At 43.8% G+C, this 27089-nt stretch overlaps 1 protein-coding gene across 3 annotated transcripts; it reads left to right on the top strand.

Moving 5' to 3' along the window:
- Positions 1–25101, top strand: LOC111845328 (storkhead-box protein 2-like). Of its 3 annotated transcripts, XM_023814663.2 has the most exons (5): positions 1–1124; positions 1305–1533; positions 14519–14686; positions 17897–20180; positions 22239–25101. In XM_023814663.2, the coding sequence occupies exons 2-5, from the start codon at positions 1371–1373 to the stop codon at positions 22435–22437; spliced, it is 2814 nt and encodes a 937-aa protein (XP_023670431.1). In that variant the 5' UTR covers positions 1–1124; positions 1305–1370; the 3' UTR covers positions 22438–25101. The 3 variants fall into 3 exon arrangements, with proteins under 3 accessions (XP_023670431.1, XP_023670433.1, XP_072553672.1); XM_023814665.2 differs by lacking the exons at positions 1–1124; positions 1305–1533 and adding an exon at positions 10058–10268; XM_072697571.1 differs by lacking the exons at positions 1–1124; positions 1305–1533 and adding an exon at positions 11237–11622.
- Positions 25102–27089: the final 1988 nt, after the last annotated feature.

Below are 27089 nucleotides of genomic sequence, written 5' to 3'. Positions count from 1 at the left end.
GCAGGCTGACAGGAAGATGGCCCCGCCACTGAGGTGAACCTCGGCTGGCAGAACAGCGGCTCTCTGCGACCATCCTCTCAGGCTCCAAGCACCAGGATCGGCGCGTCCAGGGACCCGTTTCCAGGGAAACGGAGCAGCGCGGCCACAGAGGGGTCCCTTGAAACCCCGGATAGGCAGCGGACCGGAATGACAACATCCAGCCGTGCTGCTGGGCCCCATCTTCTCGCTCGCTCTAGGACCTGATGCCACCGGCGGCTCCTCATCTCTCTCTCTCTCTGTTTCTTACGGGCGCGTTCCTGCGACTGAGCAGACACGGCACGCGTACGCGCTCCCCCCCCCCCCTTCAGCAGACACACGCACGCACGCACACACATGCGCACAGACAAACACGCGCTCACACACACCTTCCCTGAGCATCTTTTCAGCAGCGGGGGGGTAGAGGAGGAGTCGCTTTGTGATGGACGTCTCTTTGCTACCGCGGCTCCATTGATTCGCCGATCGGATTCTGATCGCTGAAAAGAAAAAGCCATTGTTTCTTTTTTCCCTCCTTTTTTTCCATCACCTCTTCATCTCTTCCTCCCCCCACGACCGTGCCCTCCGCTGTCATCTGTGAAGAACGAGCCTCATCCCTGATCCAAGGAAGACGGCAACTGACGCTGGCTCTTTTTCCCGCGGCCGTGCTATTTCAGGCCAGTGCCCAAGGCCCCGGGATTTCTCGTTTGTTTGGACCTTTTGTGCGGCGCTGCTCACAGTTGGTGAAGCGCCCCGGCACTGAATTGAGCTATTGTTTGACTCCGAGGGTCTTTAACGCCGAAAATCTCCGGGCTCCCCCTCATCCACCCCCCGCAACACCACCTCCTACTTCAACCAACCAGACCACCCTCCCCCCCAATTCCTCCCTTACCTCCCCCTTCCCTCCTTCCCCTGCCTCCCCCTTTTCGCAGCTGAGAAGCCACAGTGCGTGCCTCTCCTCGCACGTGAATCTGGAAGCTATAAATCGGGACCGATTGCAAGTACAGTGTAATGCATTGTGGGACGTGTGCAAAACTGGATCAACTGAAGAAGGCAGAAGGAACCCAAAGTCATTCCTGTCCAGATCAACCGCATCGGCCACGCCAGCAGCGGTAACGGATCCGTCGTGTCTGCGAGCGCGCGCGTGCATGCGTACACGTGTTGTGTCTGCGTGTGCGTGTCCGTGTGTGTGTGCATGCGTGCGTCTGCGCGAGGGAGAGACGGAGGGACATCGTCGACTGAATAGCCGCCTGCCATGTCTCTGGCCTGATTGTGGCGGGTGCTCCGAGCAGGGGTGAGGAGCCCAACAGATGCGGGAAGCGGTGTGAGCCCGCGGGTAGCCGGCTGCTGCCGTCACTATGAAGAAGACCCGCAGCACCACCCTCCGCCGGGGCTGGCCCAGCTCCGACTTCTCCGAACGGGCCTCGGAGCGCGCCCAGTCCCGCAGCGAGAAGGACTACCGCCTACACAAACCCTACCCCCCCGTCACGTCCCAGTCACCCAGAGGATACGTCACATCAGGTAGGTCCGACTGCGAGCCATATCGAGGGCCCGGGGGCCGCGGGCTGGGAGTTGGGCCATTTAGCTACTGGCGAAAACATTCATGTCCAGATCCTGACTAGAAACGATGGGATCTGCCTGTGCGTTAAACCTGACGGACGCTGCGGATAATCGTGGGCCATCTGAGGGGAATGTCTCGGTATGGTTCCACGGAATGGCTAAAGTATAAACATCACTCAGATCTCAGGATGGGCACGTTGGCGAGGAGCTCCCCATTTTAGGTTTCTGCTCTGTCACTGATCCCCTACGCCTTCTCATCCTCCTTCTACGGTCACGTGAGACAGCAAGGCGCCGGGCTACGGAATCTGGGCCGACGGGAATCCTCTCACTTCTGAAGGGACGTCAGTGTCGCGGCTGAAGTTTGGGCACCCCGCGTTCAGTCAAAAAAACAAGGGCGCTTTTATGATGCGTTTTAACCTTGGGGAGGGGGGGGGAGAGACTTGGAATCAAGGAGAGGTGATCTACGACAGAACACGGTGACCTGAAGCAAGCACCATATGCATATGACACTTAGAATGACACACACTGTGCTTAAGTGCCGAGACTTGGGGATGCATGCGTTTACAGTAGTCTTTTGCTGGGTTTTTCTTGCTCCCCCGTGTGTCATCAGACTCCTGCCCGCTGTCGTCTCAGTGCCCTTGTTCCACAGTAGTGTATGGTCGCAATGTTATCCAACGAACGCGTTGTGTAGGCGTCCCTGGGAAGCTAGCATCAGGCTAACAGGATAAGGAAGTGACTTTGTGATGAGTAAAATACACATACACCCCCCACACTATCCAAACTTGGGGGTGGAGGTTACTGTAGAAATTTTAAAAAAAAAACACAAATTGTGGTGAGATCTTTGCACGGAGTGTGTAAACGGTGTCGTGACTTAGGTTGGCGTGAAAACATGAAACTTGACGCAGTGGGTGTGGCGTCTTTTGGATATGGTGCTTGGTTTTGTTTGGCTTGTTTGTCCGAAGCCTTCAGTCGTCCGCATTGAGGCTGCATCGTGCCTGTATCCATTTAACAGGGTCAGGGAGACTGTACCTCTGTGTCACTGTCACTACAGGGTGTGAGGGGCTTCAGTCCCTGTTTGATGGGCATCTGGTGGCATTCCTGACCTAAGCTTTCATCATTCCCATTTGAAGGTGATCTGAAAACCACCACAGCCACAGCACTTTTTCTTTAGCTGGTGGAAGTCACTGGTACCATGAAGGGTCTTTTAAGTGCGTGACGCATTGACTGTATCTGAATGGCACCTTGTTGGTTTTTGGGCAGAAAGTTGAATTCTGTTCCAAAGCCAGAATGGATTTGAGGTTAGCTGAGAATGGGAACAAGTGGCTTGCTAAGGCCCAGAGAGAAAAAAGCATAGAGAGACAGAGAATGGCAGCAAAGTCTTAGCTGCCAAGTCTACATTTGCTTGAGGCGTATTCAGGTTTCCTAGCAACCTCTTAGGTCAAAGGCTAAAGTGTATGATCACTTTGGATGAATATATAATAGCAGGCAAAAAAAATCACTAAAAATAGGAGGCAGAGGTTAGAAAAAACTTTTTCTGTTATTGGTCACTGGTCATTTTCTCTTTGTATACAAGAAGGACTGAATTGATGATCATATTATTTTAGGTACTACAAATGTAGAAATAATCAAGTATTGCACTGTTATCTCATAGGAATTGATCATGTAATGGTCAAATGTGAGTTTCTAACTAAAGACTAATATTAAAATCCCAATATGATAGGAAATTCAGCTGTAAACACTTCAAATTTTGAAAGTTTAAAACAGAATTCTGGATATAACTTATTAGTACCTGAATATATGTATGTTTGTATGTGTGTGTGTGTGTTTGTGTGTGTGTGCGAGTGGGTATACCTATCCTTATGGGGACACAATGTCCCCATAACGTAATAAATATCAATTTTTTTCCCTTATGGGGACCGGTTTCCTGGTTCCCATAAGGGAAAACTATTTTATAAAAATCGGTGACTGCTATGGAAAAACTAAAAATGCAAAAACTCTTGCATTTTGTTTGGTTACTTATGGTTATGGTTAGGGCAGGGTAGGGGTTAAGGTTGTTATAGTTAGCGTTAGCATTTTTCCCATAGAAGTGAATGAGCGGTCCCCATAAGGATAGGTATACCTGACATGTGTGTGTGTGTGTGACTTTTATATTATGTTGTGGAGACCAAATGTGCCCCACAATGTAATAAATACCTGTTATTTTGACATTGTAGGGACCACCTTTTCAGTCTCCACAAGGGGAATCTCAATTTTATAAAAATCTGAGACAGCAATCAAAATTAAAATTGTCAGAAGTCTCGTATTCTGTTTGGTGACTTATGGTTAAGGTTAGGGCTGGGAAGGGGTTAAGGTTGTCATGTTGGGATTAGGATTTTTTCCATAGAAATGAATGGATGGTCCCCACAAACATATGGATAGAAACGTATGTGTGTCTGCGTGTGTGTGTGTGTGTGTGTGTGTGTGTATGGAAATAATGATTTAAGCATTTTGGACTTTTAACGTAGCATTTTTGTTTATACATTTGTCCTGCTCCCATTTGTCACACAAACACACTCAGAAATACAAACAGCATGTAGGCCATAGCATAATTGTGACATTTTTGCCTAATTCACATGTGTTTTCTCGTTACATCGCTATGCTTATTTGAATGCGTTCAGCTGACACTGCATACAATCCATTCTGGAGCGTAGGTCTCAACCTGCCCTACAGCCGGCGCGAGTCGTGAGCTCAGGCCTCAGGCCTCGTCTCCGACACCCTGGTGGCTCACTCTGTATAATCGCCTGGTCAGGTCCTGCTTGACCTTCCTCACATGTTCCAGCACATAAATTATAAACGCTCGTGTCTGACTCTTGAGCTAATTCATTTGCGGTAGACGTCTGACCGCCAGAGGTACTGACAAAAGTCAGACTTGTCGTCATTCTCCACTAAGATGTTTTTTTTTTTTCCGGTGCTTTCTACTACCCTAAAGGTGACCTCTGCAAAGTAGGAATAGTGTATAATCAAGTCAGGTTTACAGTCTACATGTGACACGTCTCATTTGTGTGTTTTATTTCTGGTCTGGGGGCTTAAAATATCACAAAATGATGTCACATGTGCCTTTACATTAAACAGAAGCCTCCATGTGTCATTTATTATAACTTTTACATAGCTGATGTATGGTATCAGTAAAGTTCATGTTCTTTTTGCCTCTAAATCAGGATAATGACATAGGCCTGTGTAAGACTATGCTGGGCTGACAGTAGATGAGGAGTGAGTCCTTTCCATCACCTGTACCTTATTATCAATAAGAGAAGGCTTGCTTCGTGTTCTCTCACCAGTGAAAACATGTCCAGACCCTGATTCCTAAACCTAGTTGGATGTTATGTTCCATTTTTCATAACCCAAACCCCGTTTCATGTGTGAAACTCTTTGTTCTGATATACAGTGGAAACCGCTTATAGTGATCATGGTTAAAGTGATCAACTGCTTATATGAATCAAAAAGCTTGGGACAAAAACATTTCTCTACAAATACTGTTTAAATAAATCGCTTATAGTAATCAAGTAGTCCACTTACAGTGTTCATTTTGGGGTTTTTATATACTGTATGACAACATATGGGAAAATACAGACTCATAGCTTCAAAGCTTATGATAAACTGCCAAAAACGAGCCAAAGAAATGCAGCAATGAAACCCCAATACAGTACGATATATCAGTGTATTTGAGTTATGCAGTACTGTGATATGAAGAGTATTAAACAGCTGCACTGTATATTGAAAGAGTCAATAAAATTCAGTAAATAGCCATGCTGTCCATTCTATTACCATATACTCAGGTAATGAATACAATTTCAATTAGATTGAAATCTGTTATAATGATCATCTGCTTATAGTGATCAATTTCACCCGCACAGACATGATCTCTGTATGTGGTTTCCACGGTATTTCATCAAACCTTTCACCTCTTTTATGTCTGACGTCCCCATTCCTTGCTCCCTTTGTCGTAACACATGCTTCTGTCATGTGTCCCACCCAGAAGAAGTCTTACATCCCAGCTGAGGCATCACAGGTGATGCTGTTCATACGTGAATTTTTTAGAACAAATTGGGACATACTGGGACAGCAGCCTACAGGTGAATGAAGAATTACAGTACCACACTCTGATTCTGAACTCAAACTTTGTGGCAAAGGTCATTTTCATCTTGGTTGACCTGGTACCAACCAGGTTTTCCTCAAGCATTTCTCAGAAATTGTTCCTCTGAGCGGATCTGGTATCTTGAATGTTCTGCTAAAAGTTGTGGTAAACACATGCTCCTCCACGCCATTCCTTCTTTCCCAGGAAACTTCCTCACGCCGCTGTGATCTCGTCCATCGTGCCTTGCCATGCATCAGTAGCATTTGGGATTTGGGGAAGGGTATATTCATAGAATACCCACTGGACTGAGTTTCAGCACAGAGTTCTGCAGAGTAGTTTAAATTTCCCACAGGAAATGGAAGAGGCCAGATGATCACCCCAGAATAGTAGTCTGCTTCTTCCTGTATGTTTCAGAGTTTTATTCTGGTCTGATTCACCTGCTAAGATCCAGTGAATTTAATCCAGATATCACCAAATGTGCCACATTCCTCTGTAACAGAATATAACAACAGCAAGAAATATTTATAAAGTGATGCTAAGGAGGTCATTATTAGGGGGCTGCGTCTGAGATATTTGTATATTAAAGGTATGAGATGCTAAAGCAGGGCCAATACAACTAGCAGTAGATTTTCAGTGCCAGAGTATTCTGAAACAAAGTGTGTGTGTGTGTGTGTGTGTGGGGGGGGGTTTGCATAGATCACATTTGAGGACCAAATTGTCCCCAAAGTGCAGTAAAACCTGAAATTTCCTTACTTTTGGGGACATCTTTTGAGGTCCCCATTTGGATAACCTCAGTTTTATAAAAAAAATCTGTGAATGCAATCAAAAAAGTAAAAATGCAAAATTGTATTTGGGTTGGTTATTTATGGTTAAGGTTAGGGATGGGTAGGGGTTAAGGGTGCTGTGATTGTGATTAGGGAATGAATGGATGGTCCCCATTTAGAGAGGAAGACCAACTTGTGTGTGTGTGTGTGTGTGTGTGTCGTCAAAGTATACGGTGTAACATTAATAATCATGCCACATAAAGAGTGTGGAAATCACAGCTGACATCACTAAGCCCTGACAAAAAGAAATATGTTCAGCAGCTGTACTGAACCACAGCCCATTATCACTGTATAACCATAATGTTTAACAATGTTGACAAAGTGTAATTACAATCCACTCCCTGGGAGTACATCTGCAGCATAATCAGCATACTTATTTGACATGAAAGTTACATTTTAAAACGAATCTTAAATCAAACCCTTGCTTGTGAAATAAAAACTTGGCATAAAGTTGGAGAACAGTTTGTGAATAGAATATGATATCAAAATGCCTTAAAGATATTTATAATGTAACAATTCTGGCTTCACGGGGGATTTTAATAGTAGCCTGAAAGTAAATAACAAAGATGTGAGAAGATTTGAAAGAAAAGTCCGAGACGTGTCAGAGACGGAGCTGTGAGGGGGAATTCCAGGTTTTTCGGGTCCAGGTAGAGGCTTATGTGGTCTTCCTGAAAATGGTTTCGCGAAACTGTTGAGGCAGGTGATCTGCTGTTCATTAACCCTGTTGTTAGTTTCATACTTACTCTTATTACGCCGCATACGTCTATATGAGGGATGTTTATGACCAGTTCCAGGATTAGTGTTCCTGACTGTCTAATTTGTCCATAGTTTGAGCATCATTCCTTTCCTACAGCTGTCCACAGCCGGGATCTCCACTCTGTATTTGAGTAACTTAATTTAATAACTTAATAACTTTAGTTATTTGCAGGCCCATTGAATGGAATAGCATTTTGAGAAGAGTGAAATTTATGTTGTCACGAAATTCCCCTTACGTTTGGCTGACTATGATTTTCTCCAGTGTCATTTCAGTAGGAGTTTTAACAGTAAATCCAGACTTCATTGGCCATTTAAAAATATAATTTTTAAATATGTGATTATATAGCTACTTTTGTGACATTATTCATGCCGATGGATCTCTTTATTTTTACCGAGTCATTATGAGTCATTGTAAACAGTCACAGCCAGACATGGATGTCATTCGTGTTTATTACAAGCGTGTTCCTCCTATTTGTTTGGCTTTCTAATTTTTGTTGTAGTTGTGGATGTCTATAGACCTTTGTTCTGAGATGTCTGGCCTTAAATAAAGAACCAAACATCCCCAAATTCCTCCAGTTTCCTGTGCTCTGACACGCTGCCGAGACCAAGCATTTCCTCTCCTCGCTTCCTGACACGAGGTTTCGATAAACTTTTGGAGGCTAAACGTACGGCTGTATTGTCTGGCCTGAGCTGAATTCATATCAGCATGTGATTTCTCCTTAACGTTTTATCGCATGCAATGTTTTTAATATGATTTGTTTTTAATATATGGCTTATCCTTGCTTGGCACTGATCCCCAAAGAGAATGAAATGAAGGAACCACTCCTGAAGTCATGAAGTGGCAGTTCACTGGTGCCTCTCCTATTGCATTTCTCTGCCTTTCTTTTCATCCGGTGTGCATCATCTGCTCCTGACATGTGCGTTGATATGACCAAAGAGAGGAATTAGCAGAGCAGTGCATGATGGGATGGAATGAACTCGTTAACCTAATGCCTACCAACTTCTGACTGGCTCTGCCTCTGCTCCACCCCGTGCCGCCCACCCCTCCCCCTACTGTGTGTTGTCACACCTGCTGATGCTTCTGTTCCGATGCCGCAGCCCGCCATTACTTTGTGTCCCTCTAATCTGCTTTCCGTGTGCATCACCAGCGGCACAGGGACAGCCATGTGGGGGGGGGGGGGGACAAACCTTTTAATCCCCAGGTTCTGGTTTTGGATTATGGCTTTTTCAGAACAACCCCCCAATTTTGTTTTCATATAATGTCTTCAGATTTTATGGGCTAGCATTCTTCAGGAGTTATGTTCACTTGAAACTCCACGGCGGCTACACAATGGGACAGTGGTGAGGACTTTTGCCTCGCACCTCTAGGAGCAGGATTTCGATATCTGCCGTGACTCCATGTGCGTGGAGTTTGCATGTTCTCCCCGTGTCATCGTGGGGTTTCCTCTGGGTCCTCCAGAATACCCCACAGGCCAGAAACATGCTGAGGTTAACTGGAGTTACCAAATTGCCCATAGGTGTGTAATTGTGTGTGACTTGTGTGTGAGTGCGGCCTATGATTGGTTGGCGTCCCATCCTGGGTTGTTCCCTGCCTTGTGCCCTATGATTGGTTGGCGTCCCATCCTGGGTTGTTCCCTGCCTTGTGCCCTATGATTGGTTGGCGTCCCATCCTGGGTTGTTCCCTGCCTTGTGCCCTATGATTGGTTGGCGTCCCATCCTGGGTTGTTCCCTGCCTTGTGCCCTATGATTGGTTGGCGTCCCATCCTGGGTTGTTCCCTGCCTTGTGCCCTATGATTGGTTGGCGTCCCATCCTGGGTTGTTCCCTGCCTTGTGCCCTATGATTGGTTGGCGTCCCATCCTGGGTTGTTCCCTGCCTTGCTCCCATAGCCTATGGGATAGGATCCAGATCCCCTCCTACCATGAAAAGGATTACATGAAATGTTTACAGAAAATGGATGGATGGACTTAAAAGTTCACGTTTAGTAATAAAAATGTATCATTCAAATATGATCAAGTTGGCTCACATTTACAATATATTAATCAAATTGTATTTAATTTCATATGTCGTTCTATTGTCCCATAGAAAACTAGGAAAGAAAACTGCAATATGTGAACTAAAAACGAATAGTGAGTGTGAACCGTTTTCTGTAGCCTTATTAGAGATTTTGTTTGTGTGTGAGTTTGCAATAAATATGGGAACAGTGCTCTTGGGCCACATCAATCCCCCCCCCCACCCCCCCCCCAATTCAGTCACGACTTGGCATGAGCTTCTTGGAGTTTTAGTGAGCTGTTTGAGTCTCTACTCACTTGGCATGTTTCAGTACAGAATAAACACTCCGGCCAAAGTTCCTGAAAACTACAGAGCAGGTTACTGAGATGAATAAAATAGTATATTTCAGTTCATATCCTGAACACCTGCAACACCATATTTTTTAGTTCTATTCCAAAACAAGTACATAATTCAAGTAGTGCAGTAATAATGGCACTAGGTTAGTTAAATCAGGTCAGTTAGCTTAGAGATACTATAAGTGCAGTCCTGTAGGTTGGGGTCCTTAGGCCATCTCTGTGATAGACTGGCATACCATCCAGGGTGACCCCTGCTTTGTAACCTACGCTTCCAGAGGTGAATGGATGATAAATGGATGGATTATAGATGGATGGATGGAAATAATTGAAGTAATTAACTTACTATAGATGTACTAAAGTGTAACAATTGGAATCACATCCATGTCATGCTTGGTGACTTTATCAGCTTATATCCGAGATTCGACCTCTGAGAGTAGAAGAGGAAAAGTGCTGCCAGCTTTCTGGCCCGATTAGCCCTCTAAAATTAGAAACTGTAGTTTGAGTTTGATTGCTGTGCGGAGCAGACGCTGTTCCTCGCCATAATAGGAGTGCAAACTTGAAAGTGCCTGCATGAGTTTGGGGAAGGGCAATTTCTGGGTCCTGTGCTGAAAATTATCAGTACTTTTTCTCTGGGTACAGGCAAAGGGAAAAAACAGGTAGGCAAAGCTAATACCGATAATACAGCAAGTGCACTTGCAGGAAAAATGAAGAGACAGTATAAATATTCTATCATAAGTTTTACGGTAATATGCAGCTTGGGGGTGCTTTCTGCTTTCTGATTGTTTCTTGGGATTTTTTGAAGACACTTTTATCATGTTTCTTAATTTGGGGCAATAAATGTTAAAGTATTAACCTAGAAAAAAGAGCAAACTGAGTATTGTAGGTGTGGATGTTTTGGCAGCTGAAGAGTGTAAACCTCAGGTAGCCATCTGCAACATCGCCTGGCCTAAATATGTGGTTGAACCTTTTTATGACCTGATTAAATGTGCAGAAATGAGAAGTGCCAAGTGGCAGGGAGTGACCACGAATGTTACAGCCCTTTGCCAAAACCCACAGTCTAGGATTACGCTGGTCTTGCAGTAAGTTATAATTTAGTGTAGAGAAACTCACTTCTGCAAACAGAAGTAGCTTGTTATCAGGGAAAGTGAAATGAAAGTGAAAAAGCAGATTGGCAAAGGAGTGTTTTTTTTCCAAGTTTTTATATCCAACTTTTTTTTTTTTGACACAGCCCCTGCCAGTCTAGATTGCCTGTTAACTGTCTGACTTATCGGCTACATGTTTATTAACATGCGTATGCATATTTAATAACATTGTTACTGTATACATGCACATACATGCAGAAGCTTTGTCTTTCACACATAAACCCTCAACTTCTCTCGGCCACATTGTGTGACATTCGCCGAACGAGGCTAAAAACCACAGTGAATCACAAAAAAATACACCGGACTTGATCTCACACATAAGAGTAACGTGGTTGTGGACTGTGGAGTCCTTAGTGGTCCCTCCCCCATTCTGCTCCCCACCTCCCTAAAATAAGATGGCTGCCCCTGTCCTTTTCAAAAGAGATAACAATAGGACCCCCACCGGCACCTGCTCTCAGAGTCACGGTGAGGGTGGCGCTTCTCACTCGCTGTCGGCCATTTAGCTTTTGCTGAGCCCAGCAAAGCGGCGCAACCTTAATTTGTAATTAGTAGCCAGCAAGTGAGTGGGCTGGGAAAGGCGGCACGGAAAGCTGCGCGGTGAGCGACTGGGATTCCATCGCCATGACAACGGGTCCAGCGGGCTGTCTACAAGCTTGTGTGTCAGTGGGCATTACGAGGAAGAAGCTTTCAGAGGCATGCATACCCAGCTACAATATGATTGGTCACACCTCTGTTGTCTTTGTGTGGACTGGAGCATTCTGGGTAAGGCCCCAGAGTGAATGCTTATTTGTGTAAAGGCTTGAGCTACACGGCTGCTTTTGAATTTGCTGGGATTAGAGTCTGAGAGAAATCTGAGAAAAAGTCCAAGGTACTGAATGTTTTGTTTCTCTCCTGGATTTCTCACTCTCTTTCACTCTTTTTGTGACTGTATTTAACATTGTTACATTGCACCATAGAAGGGTTTTTTGGGGAAAAGGTATCCCAAGAATAATCAATGTGGATTTATTTATTTTTGATCACAATATGTTTTATTTTGTTGGGTTTTTACACAGTTTATAGGAGGACTATGAAGGCCTCTTTGACTCCCTTATATCCATACACCCCCCCCCCCCCGCCACAAACACTGTGTCTCGCATATTCCACAGGATCTCACCTGGGTAACCGTGTCACGTTCCATTTTTTTCTTTTTTTTTGTTGTCAGGCCATGTTCTCTGGAGGAGATGGGAGGGCCGGGTTCACACTGTGGTCACCTTTCTGTAGGGAAGGTAGAGTGTGAGGCATGGGCTCCACATGCATCCTGTGCCAGTCTTCACTGTACACTGTACACTGTACACTGCAGCAGGGGTGTCGCGGGTGCCAGTGTCTAAAAATGCCTGCACCCCCCCCCCCCCCCACACACACACACACACACACAATGTCCCTGAAACACTACATGTTTATCACCAAGTTGCTTCATGAATGGGCTTGTTTTCTCTACACACTTGTTGCATTAATTTTCCAGGGTGTAAAATTGTTAAAATTAGGGTGACCGCGCGTCCTGTTTTTCCCGGACTTGTCCCCTTTTATGCGGACGTAAAATGACCGAAATGCCCAGGATTTCGCTTTCCTTGTGACATTTGCTTTCTATAGTCAGGATAATTTCTTTCTGTATATTTGCTTTGCTTTGACGCCTCTCTTTACATACTGCCTATGTTGTCCTCTTTGTCACCCTGATTAATGTACACCTTTATTTCATGTGTTCATCCACTTTGGACAATTCCCACCCATCCGTCTTCTAACTACTTATCCCAGACTGGGTTGCGGGGGGGGGGGGGGGCACATGCGCAATTAGCCTGCATGTCTGCATGTCTTTGGACTGCAACACAAGACGGGGAGAACATGCAGAGTCCACACACATGCAAAATGGGAGTTATTACTCCTGCAGGTGGGAGCCAGCTCAGTGCTACTTGCTGGGCCACAGTGTGAGGTAACTTAAGTTACTCACTGTTTGTAGACTTGTGGTAGGTTTCACAAATATATATTCAATCTGTGTTTTTCAAATGAAATTCAATTATAGAAGGAAATATAAGCAGTTGTTTCATTCGGTGGGGAAAAAATGCTACTTTCAAAGTTTATGAACCACTTGTTAAACCATTTTAAAATCTCAAAAGAAGAGAATCAGTGGAAGCTAAAATAACACGTTCCACCCCAACTTAAAATTATTTCTGATCACTTCTTTGATCAGTTAAATGTAAAGATTAAATTATTGTAATTTGCATAGTTATTCAGCATTACGAAAAAGCCAGAATGTATAATGTATCTGTTTACATTTACAACACTTTTTTATTTGACTGAAGGTCGGTAAATGTCACAGTTTATGCCTGTTACACTTTTTGAAACCCAGCTTTTGGGGTACAGAAGGACACTAAATATTGTCTGTGTGTCCATTTGTTTGAAGACCCAACAGGTCTCACTTAAAAAATACTCGACAAAAAAGCCAGTCTGATGCTGTAAAATCCACTTCATATTGCTCTGTTTATATCCCTTTTTATTTTCATTATTTATGCTCATAAAATATAGAAAATTGTCTTCAAAGATGTCTTTACATTCTTAGATGAATGCAACTTTTCCACTCATAAATTTTGTTGCATCATTGTACCTTTTTCTGTTTCTGTACCAACGCTTAACCCCTTTGTACATGTATAATATAAGAGATTTAGGGGAAACAAGAAGATAAAAAATATTTATGAATATGAATAGAAATAAAAATATTCCCAGTAACTTATACTTGCTTGTGTTTGTAGGCTTGAATAGAATAGAGATACAGACGCTCCTCTACTTACGAACGAGATACATTCTGAACAGCCGTTTGTAACTTCAAATGTCCATAAGTCGTTATTCAACATCATTTTAAGGGTATACCAAGTACAAAGAACTAGGATGCTGGGAGTTCGCACGTTATGCTGCTGCGCGGAGGGAGTGGCGGCCAGAAGTCATACTGGGCAGAATTGGTGCGCAGAAAATAGAAATTGATGTTGCAGACAGGAAACGGGAGCCCAATGAACACAATTTGGACTTACAGTCCTCTTCGTTCGTATGGCTGAAAGTTCGTAAGTAGAGGAGTGTGTGTACTTTAGTAATCCCTGTGGGGAAAGTTCTCTTTGCCTCCTCCTGCTCTCCATGAGTCACGCTTACAGGTGAGAGCAGGCTTGGGAGTCATAGCAAAGGGGCGACTAGCTTGTGATGCCCAGGTAGCTGGGGGTTAATTGTCTCGCTCAAGGGCCCATGGACACGTGACTGTTCTTCCGAGGCTGGGCTCGAACCCGTGACCTTCTGATCACAGAAGCTTGCTGAGTCACCCGCCACCCCCCTCTCCAGATACGACAATAGCTCTGGGTCTGATGAACGTTTCCTCTAGGACTTCGTATTGTATCAGAACTAATGGCTGTAGCTCCAAACCTTAGTGTGTGAATAAATGTATGTGTGAATGGTTTAAGATGGACTAGGATCCCGTTCAGGCTCTCTAGCTCCACAACCCAAACCCAAGATACATGTTTAAACTACAAAGACAGGTGTGGAGTAAATACTCATTGTCCGGAAGCCCTTCCATCTCATTCCCCACGGCAAACATAGCACTTATGGAGTCCTGCGCATTTAGAGGCCTTTCTTTGATTAGCCCCATGCAGCCACAAAAACGTTACATATGAATGACAGCCAAACTTGTCTATAACCTTGGCCTAAGCATAACAGTGTCTGACCCGCCGTGTAAACTTGCTTCCCCACAGGTGATGTCTCTCCCATTGGCATGTCTCCCATTGGCATGTCTCCCATCAGCCAGTCCCAGTTCATCCCGCTGGGCGAGATCCTCTGCCTGGCCGTCTCGGCCATGAACTCCGCACGCCAGCCCGTCACGCAGGAATCCCTTTTGGATCACCTCATCACTTGTTTCCCAGGTATAGCGGCTTCTAAGTTACGCACTACGACACTTCTTTAGATATCACTATGATGACAAAACTGCGGGATTTTCTTTAAGACAGTATTAAATGTGTTTATGAAACTGTGGAGTATCTACATTGTGAAATCTATCCAACCCTATATTTGTCATGGGATCCTGGGGCATATTTTGGGTAGCATGGGGTGAAATGTTGGATGAGCCTTGGATGAGCATAAATACACACTCACAATCATACACTGTGACCAAATTAAAGATGCTAATTCGACTAACTGTGTGTCTCTGGGAGGAAGTGAAATTACCCAGAAGACACCTGTATAGCACAGGGTTAGCATGCTAACTCCACATGGGCAGGTGAGGTAGGATTGTAACCCCCAGCCCTAGAGGTATGAAGCAACAGTGCTAAACACGGAGCCACCATACCACCCATTGTGAAGTTTATCCATTACGCAGTACTCAGTACTCAAACCAGTATCAAATGCAGTCAAGTGTTTGTTCACATTGTTATAAAGCAATGCTACAGCAAGTTTTCTGCAGATTTTACAAAAATGCTCAAATCTTGCATCTGTATTGAAGGATCGCATCTAGAATTTATTATACACCACAAGGTACTGTAAAATATGTTGAAGAGAGTCTTAAAGTTGAATTTTTGGATCAATTTTAAATATTTCAAGGACCAAAAAATTGCTTTTGAATAATTGCTTGCAGTCCATAGTCAAGGCTCAGAATCAGACAGTTCATAAACCATGTTAGGTCTCTGCACATGGGCTGCCGTTATTATGATTTTTAAAAGCTAACAAACATTCCTGAGGGCCTGGCATGAACAAAACTGACCAAACATATCATAGTAAGGTTTGTGAAGCAATAGAATTCTGTTTCAACATTTTATTCATTGTCTAGCTGTTCAGTATACCTTTAGACAAATTTATGGGGTCTTCAGAAAACTGGAAAGGAGGGTGTGAGGGGGAGACGGGGGAGAAATAAGGTCTTGAGCATATCTACTGATCTGATCTAATTTGAACTACCTTAATTTCAGGACTAGAAGTTTTTAGATCCCAAAATTTGGGTCCTGCAGTATGGGAATTATTATGCAAGTGTTCAATAGCACATTACATCTGACTATCAGGATGAAATGAGCAATACGGGAGATGGTGGACGTCTTTGACATATGCCCTCCTTTTAAAGTCGTCGGGTTGTCAAAACTCAGAAAGGCTTGAATGGGATCAGTTTGGAGGTGCAGCACTTTGTCAGACTATTCGACTGCATTCTTGTGTACTTTTGCATGATCACATCACCAGAAGAGATTTATGAATAAGTGGTCAATTACATCAGTACTTTAATTCTATTATATGACCGTATCTCCTGGAGAATACAGAATTTATACCATTCCCTCACCTATCTGTATGAGACTTGAAAATAAAGGACAGTGTTACCTGGATTAAGACAAGAAAACAAGCTGATCCAGATATAGGCTTTTACAGCAAACTTCTAAATACAGTTATGTACAGTAGTAGCCTGGTAGCCTGATCAATAGGCTTATCTATGTGTCAGACAGTCCTGGTCAATCAGATGACTTAACCTTATGGTCCAGCACCACTCCTGCTGGTCAGGGGAGGATTTCGAGTTTGTTTTTTATTTCTTGCTTCCTTGGGGTCAGGTGGGGTTAGGGAGGTTAAAGGTTACGGTACTGGTGCTGGTGGGATTGGAGAAAATGAGCGAGACATTCCTGAAGGGCAGGGAAAACAGGACCCCTTGAAATATTAACCAATAGTAGGAAGATGAAAATGATTTAGGCTCTAGATGAACCACTGCACAGATCTGACGTTGGTGGTTACTTCACAACGGGAGTCACGCTAAGCAAAAGGGAATATGTAGGCTCATTGCGTCGATATAAAGCCCCCACCCATGTCAACATCTCATTAAACTGCTCTGTGTAGGTCCTTGACAAATATTCAGCAAAAAAATGGCCGACCTATCTTGTGGAGGGTGGGGGGGTGGGGGGGGGGGAGCTTTACTACTCAAGCTCATAGTATTTTAAAATCACAACTCTATCACTCTTTAATATAGACGGACTCCAGTCAAAGCTCTTTTTAATAATTCATAAGAAGCTCTTACTTGTGAATTATTAAAAAGGGTTCTGATTGCATCATGTCAGTATGGCAGCTACACCAGTATGATGTAATAACAGGCAACACATCACCCTGACTAGTTAAAGCTTTTCTATTATCCAATCAGGGGTTGTATGAGGGTGGGGTACGCGGGGCACCTGTTTGTGTGCAGAACTACAGTTGAAATTTAGTTCCTGAAAATAATGATACTTTCACAAATTATACATTTGCCTAAAGTCTATATGCTGCCTACATCTAAGAGCTTAGTTGAACAAAACTGGATTTTGTAGGATCATAAGGGGACAACAGGTTACTGTAATTAGAGGTTACTGTAAGTGACTAGACATCACAAATGTAACTCAGAACTCAATTTACTTTGGGCAGTTGATTTTCGGCAATGTCATATCAGAACTACATGGAACAGAGTTCTGTCCTTCACAAACTGTCAGAACTTCTAAGAGTGAGGTGTAAATTTAACATTTACACCAATAAAAACTTGTTTTTATGCCATAACATTTTGCTAGTTTTTTAATTAAATTGAAATTAAGTTGGGGAAAAATTATTAAAACAACTTATGATGATGCTCAAAAGAACAAATTTTTTGGTAGACACATTAGGCTTGTCTCAGAGCCTTTTGAAATACTGTGGCCAAAGAGATGAGCGGCAACCAATGTGATTGGTTCAGAGCATTTCATCAAGCTGGGGCGGGTGATGTGGCACTGTGATGTAACAGAAAGCAATACCTAGAGCTCCAGAAAGTTGGATTCTGGGTGCAACAGAACTGCCCCTGACACTGAATGACAGAAGTCAATCAGGCAAAAATGTGCTTACTGCTGCACCTTGAAAATGCAGAGATGCAATAGGAATGCGCGTGTTTGTATATACTGCCTTTCACTCTGCATCAACACAGCTTGAACAAAAATGTCTTATGAATGGATTGTAACAGATGGATTGTAATAGATTGCTGATGGACACACTTTTGGAGTGATCCAATCTTTTAATGTCACTGTTTTGATGCTCAATTTTCTTAAGGTGATATATATATATAGAACTTCATTCTGAGTTCACCAGATTTGCTGACAATCTGTTCTATTGATCCTCAGGTGTCCCAACGCCAAGTTCTGAGATACTCCGACACACCCTGAATATGCTGGTGCGGGAACGGAAGATCTTCCCATCCCAAGAAGGGTACTTCATTGTAACACCACAGACGTACTTCATAACACCCTCGCTCATCAAAACCAACAGCAAATGGTATCACCTGGATGAGCGGATACCTGACCGATCGCAACAACAGTGTACTTCCCCCCAGTCTGGAACGATCACTCCTTCAACTTCAGGTTGTGTGAGAGACAGGTCCCATCACAAAAGTCACTGCGACTCCTACAATTTGTATCACGATGACCCGCCCAGTCATCATGCTTCGACACTCCAACGGAAGTCACCGAAGGACCACAAAGATTCTTACTCACCTCCCCCTCCACATCCCCCAAAGGACCTCAAAGATACCTTCTCAACTCCTCTTGCCCACCAAGCCTCAGCCACAGAAAAGAGTAAAAGCAGCATGAACTTCTCCTTCAAGACAGACACTCAGACTAAGCATAAAGAAGGGGGCAACACTGGGGAGAAACAGTCCAAAAAGTTTGGACTGAAGCTCTTCCGGCTGAGCTTCAAAAAGGACAAAACAAAACAGGTGGCCACCTTCTCTGCACAGTTCCCCCCAGAGGAGTGGCCCCTGCGTGATGAGGATGTGCCCAGCACAATCCCCCGGGATGTGGAGATAGAGATCATTCGGAGAATCAACCCAGATCTGACAGTGGAGAACGTGATGAGGCACACGGCTGTGATGAAACGACGGGAAGAGGAGCGAGCTCAGCGCAACAAGGCCAGTGCTGCCGGACATCACGGCCCACGCAGCCGGCGCAGCCGTGGGCACCGCAAGGCTCAGGGGAAGTACCGCTCCCACAGCAAGCCCCGACCACTCAGAGGTGAGCCCTCAGAGATCCCAAATGTGGAGACCCATCCTGAGCCTCATGTATCTTCCTACTCCATGGAGCGCAACAGGAGCAGGTACTTCATGCAGAGCATCCCGAATATCATGGAATCCAACTTGCGCATTACACCCGAGTGGGATGTGTCAGCAGAGTTGGCTAAGAGGAGGACAGAAATGCCCTTTCCAGAACCATCCAGAGGTACATCATTCTCTAAAGTCCACCGTAGCCATAGCCACACCCAGGACAGGAAATCACGTGACGAGAGGTCTGACAAGGCCAAAGAAAGGTCCCGTTCTATGGACAACTCTAAAGGACCCCTGGGGATGAGCTCCTCGGGCATGCTAGAGAATTATGAGTACAATATTAGTGAGAGAAGTCGCTACTATACCGACAATGGCACCCTTAGGGCTTTTCAGGCACCCCACTACTCACGGATTATGCTTTCTGCTGCTAAATTTAATTATGAGGTTTGTGTGCCTGACATAGACATGGGGAAGTCTGAGGAGACCAAGGTCTGCAGCCCAGTAGAGAAAAGCAAAAGAGACAGTTTGCCAAACTATGGTGACTTGAAGCCTTGTTTGCCCAAACTCACAGCTGATGACTATTTTCAATGCAGTACATCCCATGAATCCATTCTCAGTGCACCCTCTCCTTTAGGCAAAGGTGACCATGACACTTTGACCTTGTCGGAGGGTGTCAAAAAGGGGTGTGCATCAGAGAGACAAACACCTCAGCTTGCCTCCCCCCATTCAATAGAGTACAAAGAGGAGACATCCAAAGCACAGCATGCCATTTGCCTGCCAATAGTGAACCAAACACCAGAACCTTCGGTAAATGGACGCTTGATACACCAACATAACATGGACCCTGGCAGCACAGACAAGAGAAAAGAAATCTTTAGCAAAGACACTTTGTTCAAACCACCTCATAATACACTGAGTGTCAGCTACATGGAGAACAGCTACTCAAAGTCGGGGACGTTGCGGAAGACTCCAAATGTGAGCTCCACTGAGGTGCTTAACAACCACGAGCATTTTGAGAAGTCGCCCCAGCTGTCAGGGTCCCCTGGTACGGTGGTCCAGCAGGGCACAGAGCTGGCCTCTGGGCCCGAAGCTACCTTTGACTACTACAATGTCTCAGATGATGATGATTCTTCAGAGGCCGTTCGCAAGCCTGCAGCCGAGACCGCGGGTCAGGAGCGCGGCGGGACTGTACAGTGGCTGCTGGATCGTGAGAAGGAACGGGACTTGCAGCACAGGTTTGAGAAGAACCTTTCCCTCCTCAGCCCCAAGGAGACCAAAAACATGAACAATCAACAATCCGCCCACTCGGCACGCCTGGACAGCATGGACAGCAGTAGCGTAACAGTGGACAGTGGATTTAACTCACCACGGTAAGACAAAGTTGATGATGATGACGTGGAAGATGCAAAAGGGCATGGCCTACTATCACGGTGCATGTATATATCTTCATTATGTTTTTCAGTACATGCATACAGTCTGCATTAAGTAAACCATTTGCTTGTTATGCATTCTTACATATTTTTCTGCCATGTGTATATCCCAGTTAAATTTTCGCACATTTTAGTATTTTGTTGGTCATTTAACAGGCACGACTTCCAGAGAAATCACTGCTCAACACGCACTGGATTGTAGCATGAACGGATTTAGATGTATTGCAAAACTAAGGGATCGTGCAAACCGAACCACGGTTTTTGTTTCCGCCGAGTTCCTATTTAATTCTTCGTGAAGTGCAGGGCAGCAAACTAATCAATGCTCTTAGCAACCTAAAGTAATGGAATGAATTTCCCAGCCTTTGTTACTCCACCAGGAGAGCTGGTGTAGACCGAAGGGAGCAGAATGAATGAGTATTTTTGCACTGGGCCAGACAGATCTGTTGCATCCGTTCGCGTGTGACCTGCAGAGCATGAAAAGGCAGGCTTGGAAAGTGAGAAAAGAGATACTTTTTTTTTTGTTGCTAAAACTGGGTTAACATTTATATTACTGTATGCATCTATTTTTTCTACATTATGGTAAAGGGAAGATGGGTAACACTTTAGTTGAGGAGGCACAAGTAACTTAGCAACTCAGTTACAACTAAAGTACAAATCATGAACAAATATAGTAGCTGCATGAAATACATGCACCGTTATGAATGATTAATGATGATCGAACATGGGATCAGTACATAATTAACACATTTTGGTGACTACTTGACAGGGCACAGATACTCAATTACTACTGAAGTACAAATCATGAACAAATATAGTTGCTACTTGAGATGAAAGATGCATCATGATTCATTAATGATGAACAAACATGAGATCAGTAGTTCGCTTGTGTTATTCATTACTTGTTCCTTCAGTAGTTTTTTAGTAGTTCCTTCAGTAGTTCACAAAGATATACAGAATTAAAAGATATAGTAACAAATATACAGTAGCAACTGCTTGCGATGAAAGATGCATCATGATTCATTAATGATGAACAAATCTGAGCTCAGTTTTTGACGTGTTATTCATGACATGTTCCTTCAGTAGTTCGATTTCAGTTATATGCCTCTATATCTCCAGCTGTTACTTCCACAGAGTGCTGAGTAACATTGTGCTGTCGGTTAGCCCTGCGTGGCTAATGCATGAGATCAGGGTACATAAAGGCCATGCCAGGCCAGAGTTCAGTGTTTCAGTTTTACAAATAATCCATCCATCCTTGGCTTTCCTTGGTTTTGAAAAAGCTGGCCTAATTTGGATAATCTAGTTCCCAATCATATTTAATATTCAGTAAATCTTACATTTGAACCATGGATTTTGTCAATAAGACTCCTGGTAGCTAGATTGCTCTGTGAACCAAAACTGGTCACGCAGAATTTTCCACTTTTTGAATTTTTAAAAGAACATTATAACTTGAATTTTCATATTTTGGCAACACATAAACCACTTCAGAATTCAGTAGTGTCTTTTCCTTCATAAATGACCCTGTTTTTTGTCCCACTTCTGCAGATGAGGGTTACTGCAGTCTTTAAAAATACTTCCAGTGCAGTTTAAGGCTCTCTCACTGGACTTTGTATATAGTGAGGAACTAAATTGCAGTGACAATGAGAAATGAAAAAAGTCACCTATGCTGCATACCCACATCATTTCACTAGTGAGTAGTTTTAGGAAATTGACTTTTAAATTAATGATTAATTCTATTTGTACCTTTTGTGCTTCTAGGCATGTTGGAGTGTTTTCATCAAAGCCAGGTCTTACTCAAGCTTTCATTTATGATTCTTTTAAACCTCATGTTTGCAGTCAGAGTATACAAAGTCACGAGGTTTACACAAGGAGCTCTTACTTTACTACTTATCAGTTTTTTTTTGTACAGCCCACATAAACTTATGCACAGACTTTTGAGAGTGGCGTAAATCAGAAATGGGTTGCTTCTAAAGTGTCTTTAACTTCTTGCTTCTCGTTTAGCACTCGCGAGAGCCTGGCCTCAAACACATCCAGCATCGTGGAGAGCAACAGACGTCAGAACCCAGCGCTGAGTCCCGGGCACCTGGGCACCATCAGCGCTCCACTTCTCACCTTCCGGACGGTGCTGGAACCCCCAACTCCCCAGTCGGAGAAACTGCAAAAACCAACAAATTGCTTGACTTCCATCACAAGTGTCTGACACAATTCAAATATGGAAGAGGAGGAGGAAGGCAGTTGAAGAAGACCCCACCTCGTAGGAACCCTTTGAAACTGGCACAGTTACGTCAGCATATACTCCAGACTTCCAGAAGCTACACTAGGATTTTTCCACAAGTCCTTAGACACTGTTTTTTTTTTTTAATTTACACAGCTCTATTGAAAAATTTAATCCTTTCCTTGTTTGACTGGAGGAGTTTGAAAATTAAATCAACTATGCCTCAGTTGAGCTGATTTTTCTGGTGTTCAATAGCTGGTGTCTTTCCCTCTCAGAAAGGCAAGCATTCTACAAACAACCAAAAGTTATTCCACTTTCGCCATGCACTGTACAGCAAGTCGTCGCTAGTTTTTCGGCCTGAAAGTTGAGCTTCACTTTCTAACGTGGTCTCTGTCTCGTTCGTAATCTCAGGTCATGTACATGTAAGGTCATGTACAGTGTATGTCCACTAAATTTATAAGTACCGGCAAGCTCCGAGTGCCAATACTCTGTATTCCAAAAAGGCTGATTGGCGGTGAGCTTGTGTGGAACGTGAACTTCCAAGCAGTCGGGGTTCTGCTGTTTGGCTCCCGTTAGACAGCGAAATGAGCCGCATTATGAGTTTGTGCGCCCCCCCGCCCCACCCCCCGCATGGGGCGCGACCTCCACATGGTGAATGCATTTGATCAGTGGGTCTTCACAGGAACCCTGCCACTGCTGTGCTTTTGCTCATGACTTGATTGAATTCGGTGGAATGAGCCAGGCTGGAATAACTTATGTTTACATAGGAATCAGGTTTTTGGCGACTCACTTCCTTTTTGATGGACGGCACATGAACTTTTTGGGTAAACTCCTCCGCCAGCACTGAGGGCTTCAGAGCCAAATTCGTGGAAGTCCTTGTTCCTGGGCAGCTAATCCGTTTATCATTTCACTCTGTCGTTCCTTTATTCCCTTGGAAAACAAAAGCAACTTACTTTTTGTTCTCTTATGAAAAATAAATTAGTTTCCTGTACTTATATTTGTTCTTAGGTAGCGAGCTGGCAGCACAATAGGCTAATGAGTATATAGGCAATCACAGGCCACAACAGCTGGAAACGTGTAAATCCCTGCTTTGTCTATGCAGCTGTACACACAATAAAATCGGCAAAGTTAATGTAGCGTAGACGGCGTTAAACTAATTTCACACATCCTCTCACGCTATGCAGGTCACAGGTCACTTTTTTCAGGATGTTTTACATTGAAAAGTCATTTCTTCAGTTTTTAGACGCCAATCAGATAATAGATTCAATACGTTATTACTGTATTTATGAATGAATTCTTCTTTTCCTGGTTCTGTCAACTGTGGTATCTTACTCTGTCCATCTGTCCCTTACATGGCAGCAGAAGAGGCTTTGTAAGCTCTGCTAAGCAAACGCTGCCCATCCCACGAGTTCGATCACAGCTGGTACAGGATTTGCTTTGATTTAATTTTGCTTACGGCCCCATAGACTGACACGCATATGTGCTTAACTACCTCCGTTACCCATAATCCTCTGCCCCCACCCATTTCACACCGCTCTATTAAAACCTCGTGCAGGTGGGTTTCAGTTTTGCCAACAGTTAGTCACCTGTGATTTTTTTCTCTCTCCTGTTTTCACACCTGTGGGTGAACCTGTAGACTTGATTTCAGAATCAGCAGCATTCCTGCAGATGAAGGAATGTCGATTTTTTTTTTTTTTTTTTTACTTAAATGTCACTGGGTATATATACTCAGTACTGGTAGCCAACACATAGCACTGATCTCAATCAGTCTAGCATTTTCATCCTACTCCTCTTGCCAGGCTGTTACTGTTACCTTTTTCTTTCCAAATGCTGTTTATCTAGAGAGGGTCCAATTTGTTCAGGATCCAATCCCAGGACATTTAGGGCAAATGGCACCCTGGACAAAAGTCCAGCCACTCACGCATGTACACACTTAGGGCAACTAAGAATAACCAATTATGTCTGAGCTGCATGTCTTTGGGTAGAAATCTGATTATCTGGAAGAAAACTCAAACTCGTTGTGAAAATGGGGTCCGATTCAACCCAGGGTTGGATCTGGGTCACCCTAGAACTGTGAGGTAACTCTGCTGTCCACTGAGCCACTCTTGTTATTCCATGTGATGCACAGTACCTGAGATAGGGACACCGAGCCGGTCAATGAGACTCCCACGAAGGACGCCTCTCAGATCTGTCACATCAAGCCCTTATCAAATCCTCAGTGTAAAAAGATTTCTTTTTTTGTCAAAGTCAAAAGGGAGTATTGTAGCCAAGACTGCCTTGTATAAACGTTTGCACTGAAATGCCTGGTCTCTGGTTGCTGTAAAATCCATCCAGAAGGATGCTCTAAATATTGTAAAGTATTTCATATGAAATAATGACAGTCTGTGAAATGTCTTCCCTTAAACGTTATGGATTTTTAAAAGCACCCAGTAACATTGTTTTTATAGTGTCAGTAGATCATACTGTAAATGTTTCAGTCATGTTTAGTACAATTTAAATGAAGGAGAGATTAGGGATTTTTTGTAATGTCTATAATATTTAAAAGTCACTACTTGTGTAGTAATGGTGTTTACTGTAGTTGTAGTGTGTGACCTACCTTTTGGGGGTTGTGTTTTCTAACACAATAAAATAAGGTTTGGTTATAAATTTCACATGCCTTGACTCATTTGTAGACATTATGGGAAGGGAGCCTGGCCTTTTGCTATATAGGTGGTGGTAAGGAGCACATGCTGATTACAGTGCCTTGCTGCACCCGTCACACCTCAGGGATGAGAACTTGAGTGCAGCCATGCAGCAGGTGATAACTCAGTACAACCCTAGTCCATTAGTACAGTGTGTGTTTTTTTCCAGGGGCTGGAGTGCCAATCCTACCACCAACCCCCAGATATTTCCTGTAAGTTGGAGGACCTGCTTGTAGGGATAGATGTAGATTAACATTATCCCCAGGATGAAGCAATTGTAGGTTAAGGGCCTCGCTCAAGGGCCAAACGGGGTAGAATCACTCTAGGCATTCGAACCAACAACCTTCCGAGTGCTGGCACAGAGCTACCACTACGCCCACAGAGTATATAATTTGCTACATACCCAAGGTATATATGTCCACGTGAAAATAATGGTAACGTCACATGCAAAGGGACCTTAACTTTCAATGCCAATTATTTTTGTAACATGGAAATTTTCAAAGTAACATGAGTCCCAGCCTGAATTTCAGGGCCATCAGTTACTAAAGTTACAAAATTATGTAATGTATCAATAATCTCAAATATCGTGACAGCATATGGCAAACAATGACAAACTTGTAATGGTAAATAGAAACACTGCTCGCAATTTGAAACTGACCAACAGGAACAGACCTCAAAAGCCACAGAATCTGAACCAGCACCTCTATGATCCATTTTCTCCAAAAGAAATATGTTGTGAAGTAAGTAAAATTTATTTATAAATTTATTTATAAAGCACATTTAAACACAGCTATTGCTGACCAAAGTGCTGTACGTACTTACTTACTTGTGAACTTCAAAAAGGTGGAATGTATGGCAGATATTACTTGCAGTGGCGCCGTAAGGCGGGGGAAAGTTAGGATGATTCCAAGGGCCCCTGAGTGACAGGGGGTCTAGAAAATTAGGAAAATAACTGGATTGGTCAAGACTGGGGGCCCAATATAATATGCCTTTATGGGGCCCAAAATCTCCAGCAACACCCCTGATTACTTGTATCAAATGTTAATATGTTAATAAGATATTATTGTCAATACTCAAAGACAGACTACCAGGTTTATAGAGCACAAAACAAAAACTGGACCCCTGAGCAATGGAAAACCTCATACGGTCCTGCCACCAAGGTCCTGTAGTTCGAAAGGTAGTATATTGGGCAAACAATGCATGGGTCCCAAACTCTAATCCCAGGCAGAACACATAAGTAATTATCCTTCCCTCTACTGCAAGTCATTTTTGGCCAAATCGTCACTAAAATGAATAAATGTAATGTAATGATGTGTATTCTCTCGCTCTCGTTCCTGCTTCCAGAGGGGATTGTTTGTGGTAAGTCAAAGCATGTCTTCAACCCACAAAGCACATTTGTTAGGGCAATCATCTCATAGGAGTCATTAGGTGTGACGATTGCTCTGTATAGTCATACTCTCTCCACTACCTGGGGCGTCTTTCTGGCTTGCTCACCCTGCTGCCTGTGACGTCTCTCCTCATGCCCTGCTGCTGTACCACTGGTCATCCTGCCATCTGCCCCCCCCCACCCCCCCCCCTGCTTTGAGTCGCAAATCATAAAATCGGGACAGTGTGTATTGGCACTTTGCCATCTTGCTCATTTGACTTCCTCTGCCGGCCCCTGGAGGATGGGCTCCCCCTCTGAGTCTGGTTCCTCCCAAGGTTTCTTCCTTCTAGGGAGTTTTTCCTTGCCAATGTCGCCTCACGCTTGCTCACTGAGGGCTTTGGGTGGGGATGCTGTAAAGCGCTTTGAGACAAGGTAACGCTGTGAAAATGAGCTGTACAAATAAAATTTTATGGAATTGAATTGAATATAATGACCAAGGTATATGAGGCAGTTTTACTGAACGAGGTGAACCCTATGGTTCCCTTATTGCGTTTCCAAATTCCAGGATGATAATGCCCCCATATTTATTG

The sequence above is a fragment of the Paramormyrops kingsleyae genome, chromosome 12, assembly GCF_048594095.1.
Source record: "Paramormyrops kingsleyae isolate MSU_618 chromosome 12, PKINGS_0.4, whole genome shotgun sequence".
In the NCBI taxonomy this organism is placed as follows: Eukaryota; Metazoa; Chordata; class Actinopteri; order Osteoglossiformes; family Mormyridae; genus Paramormyrops; species Paramormyrops kingsleyae.
Note: the sequence above shows the minus strand (reverse complement) of the source record. Positions and strands in the feature narration are given on the sequence as shown.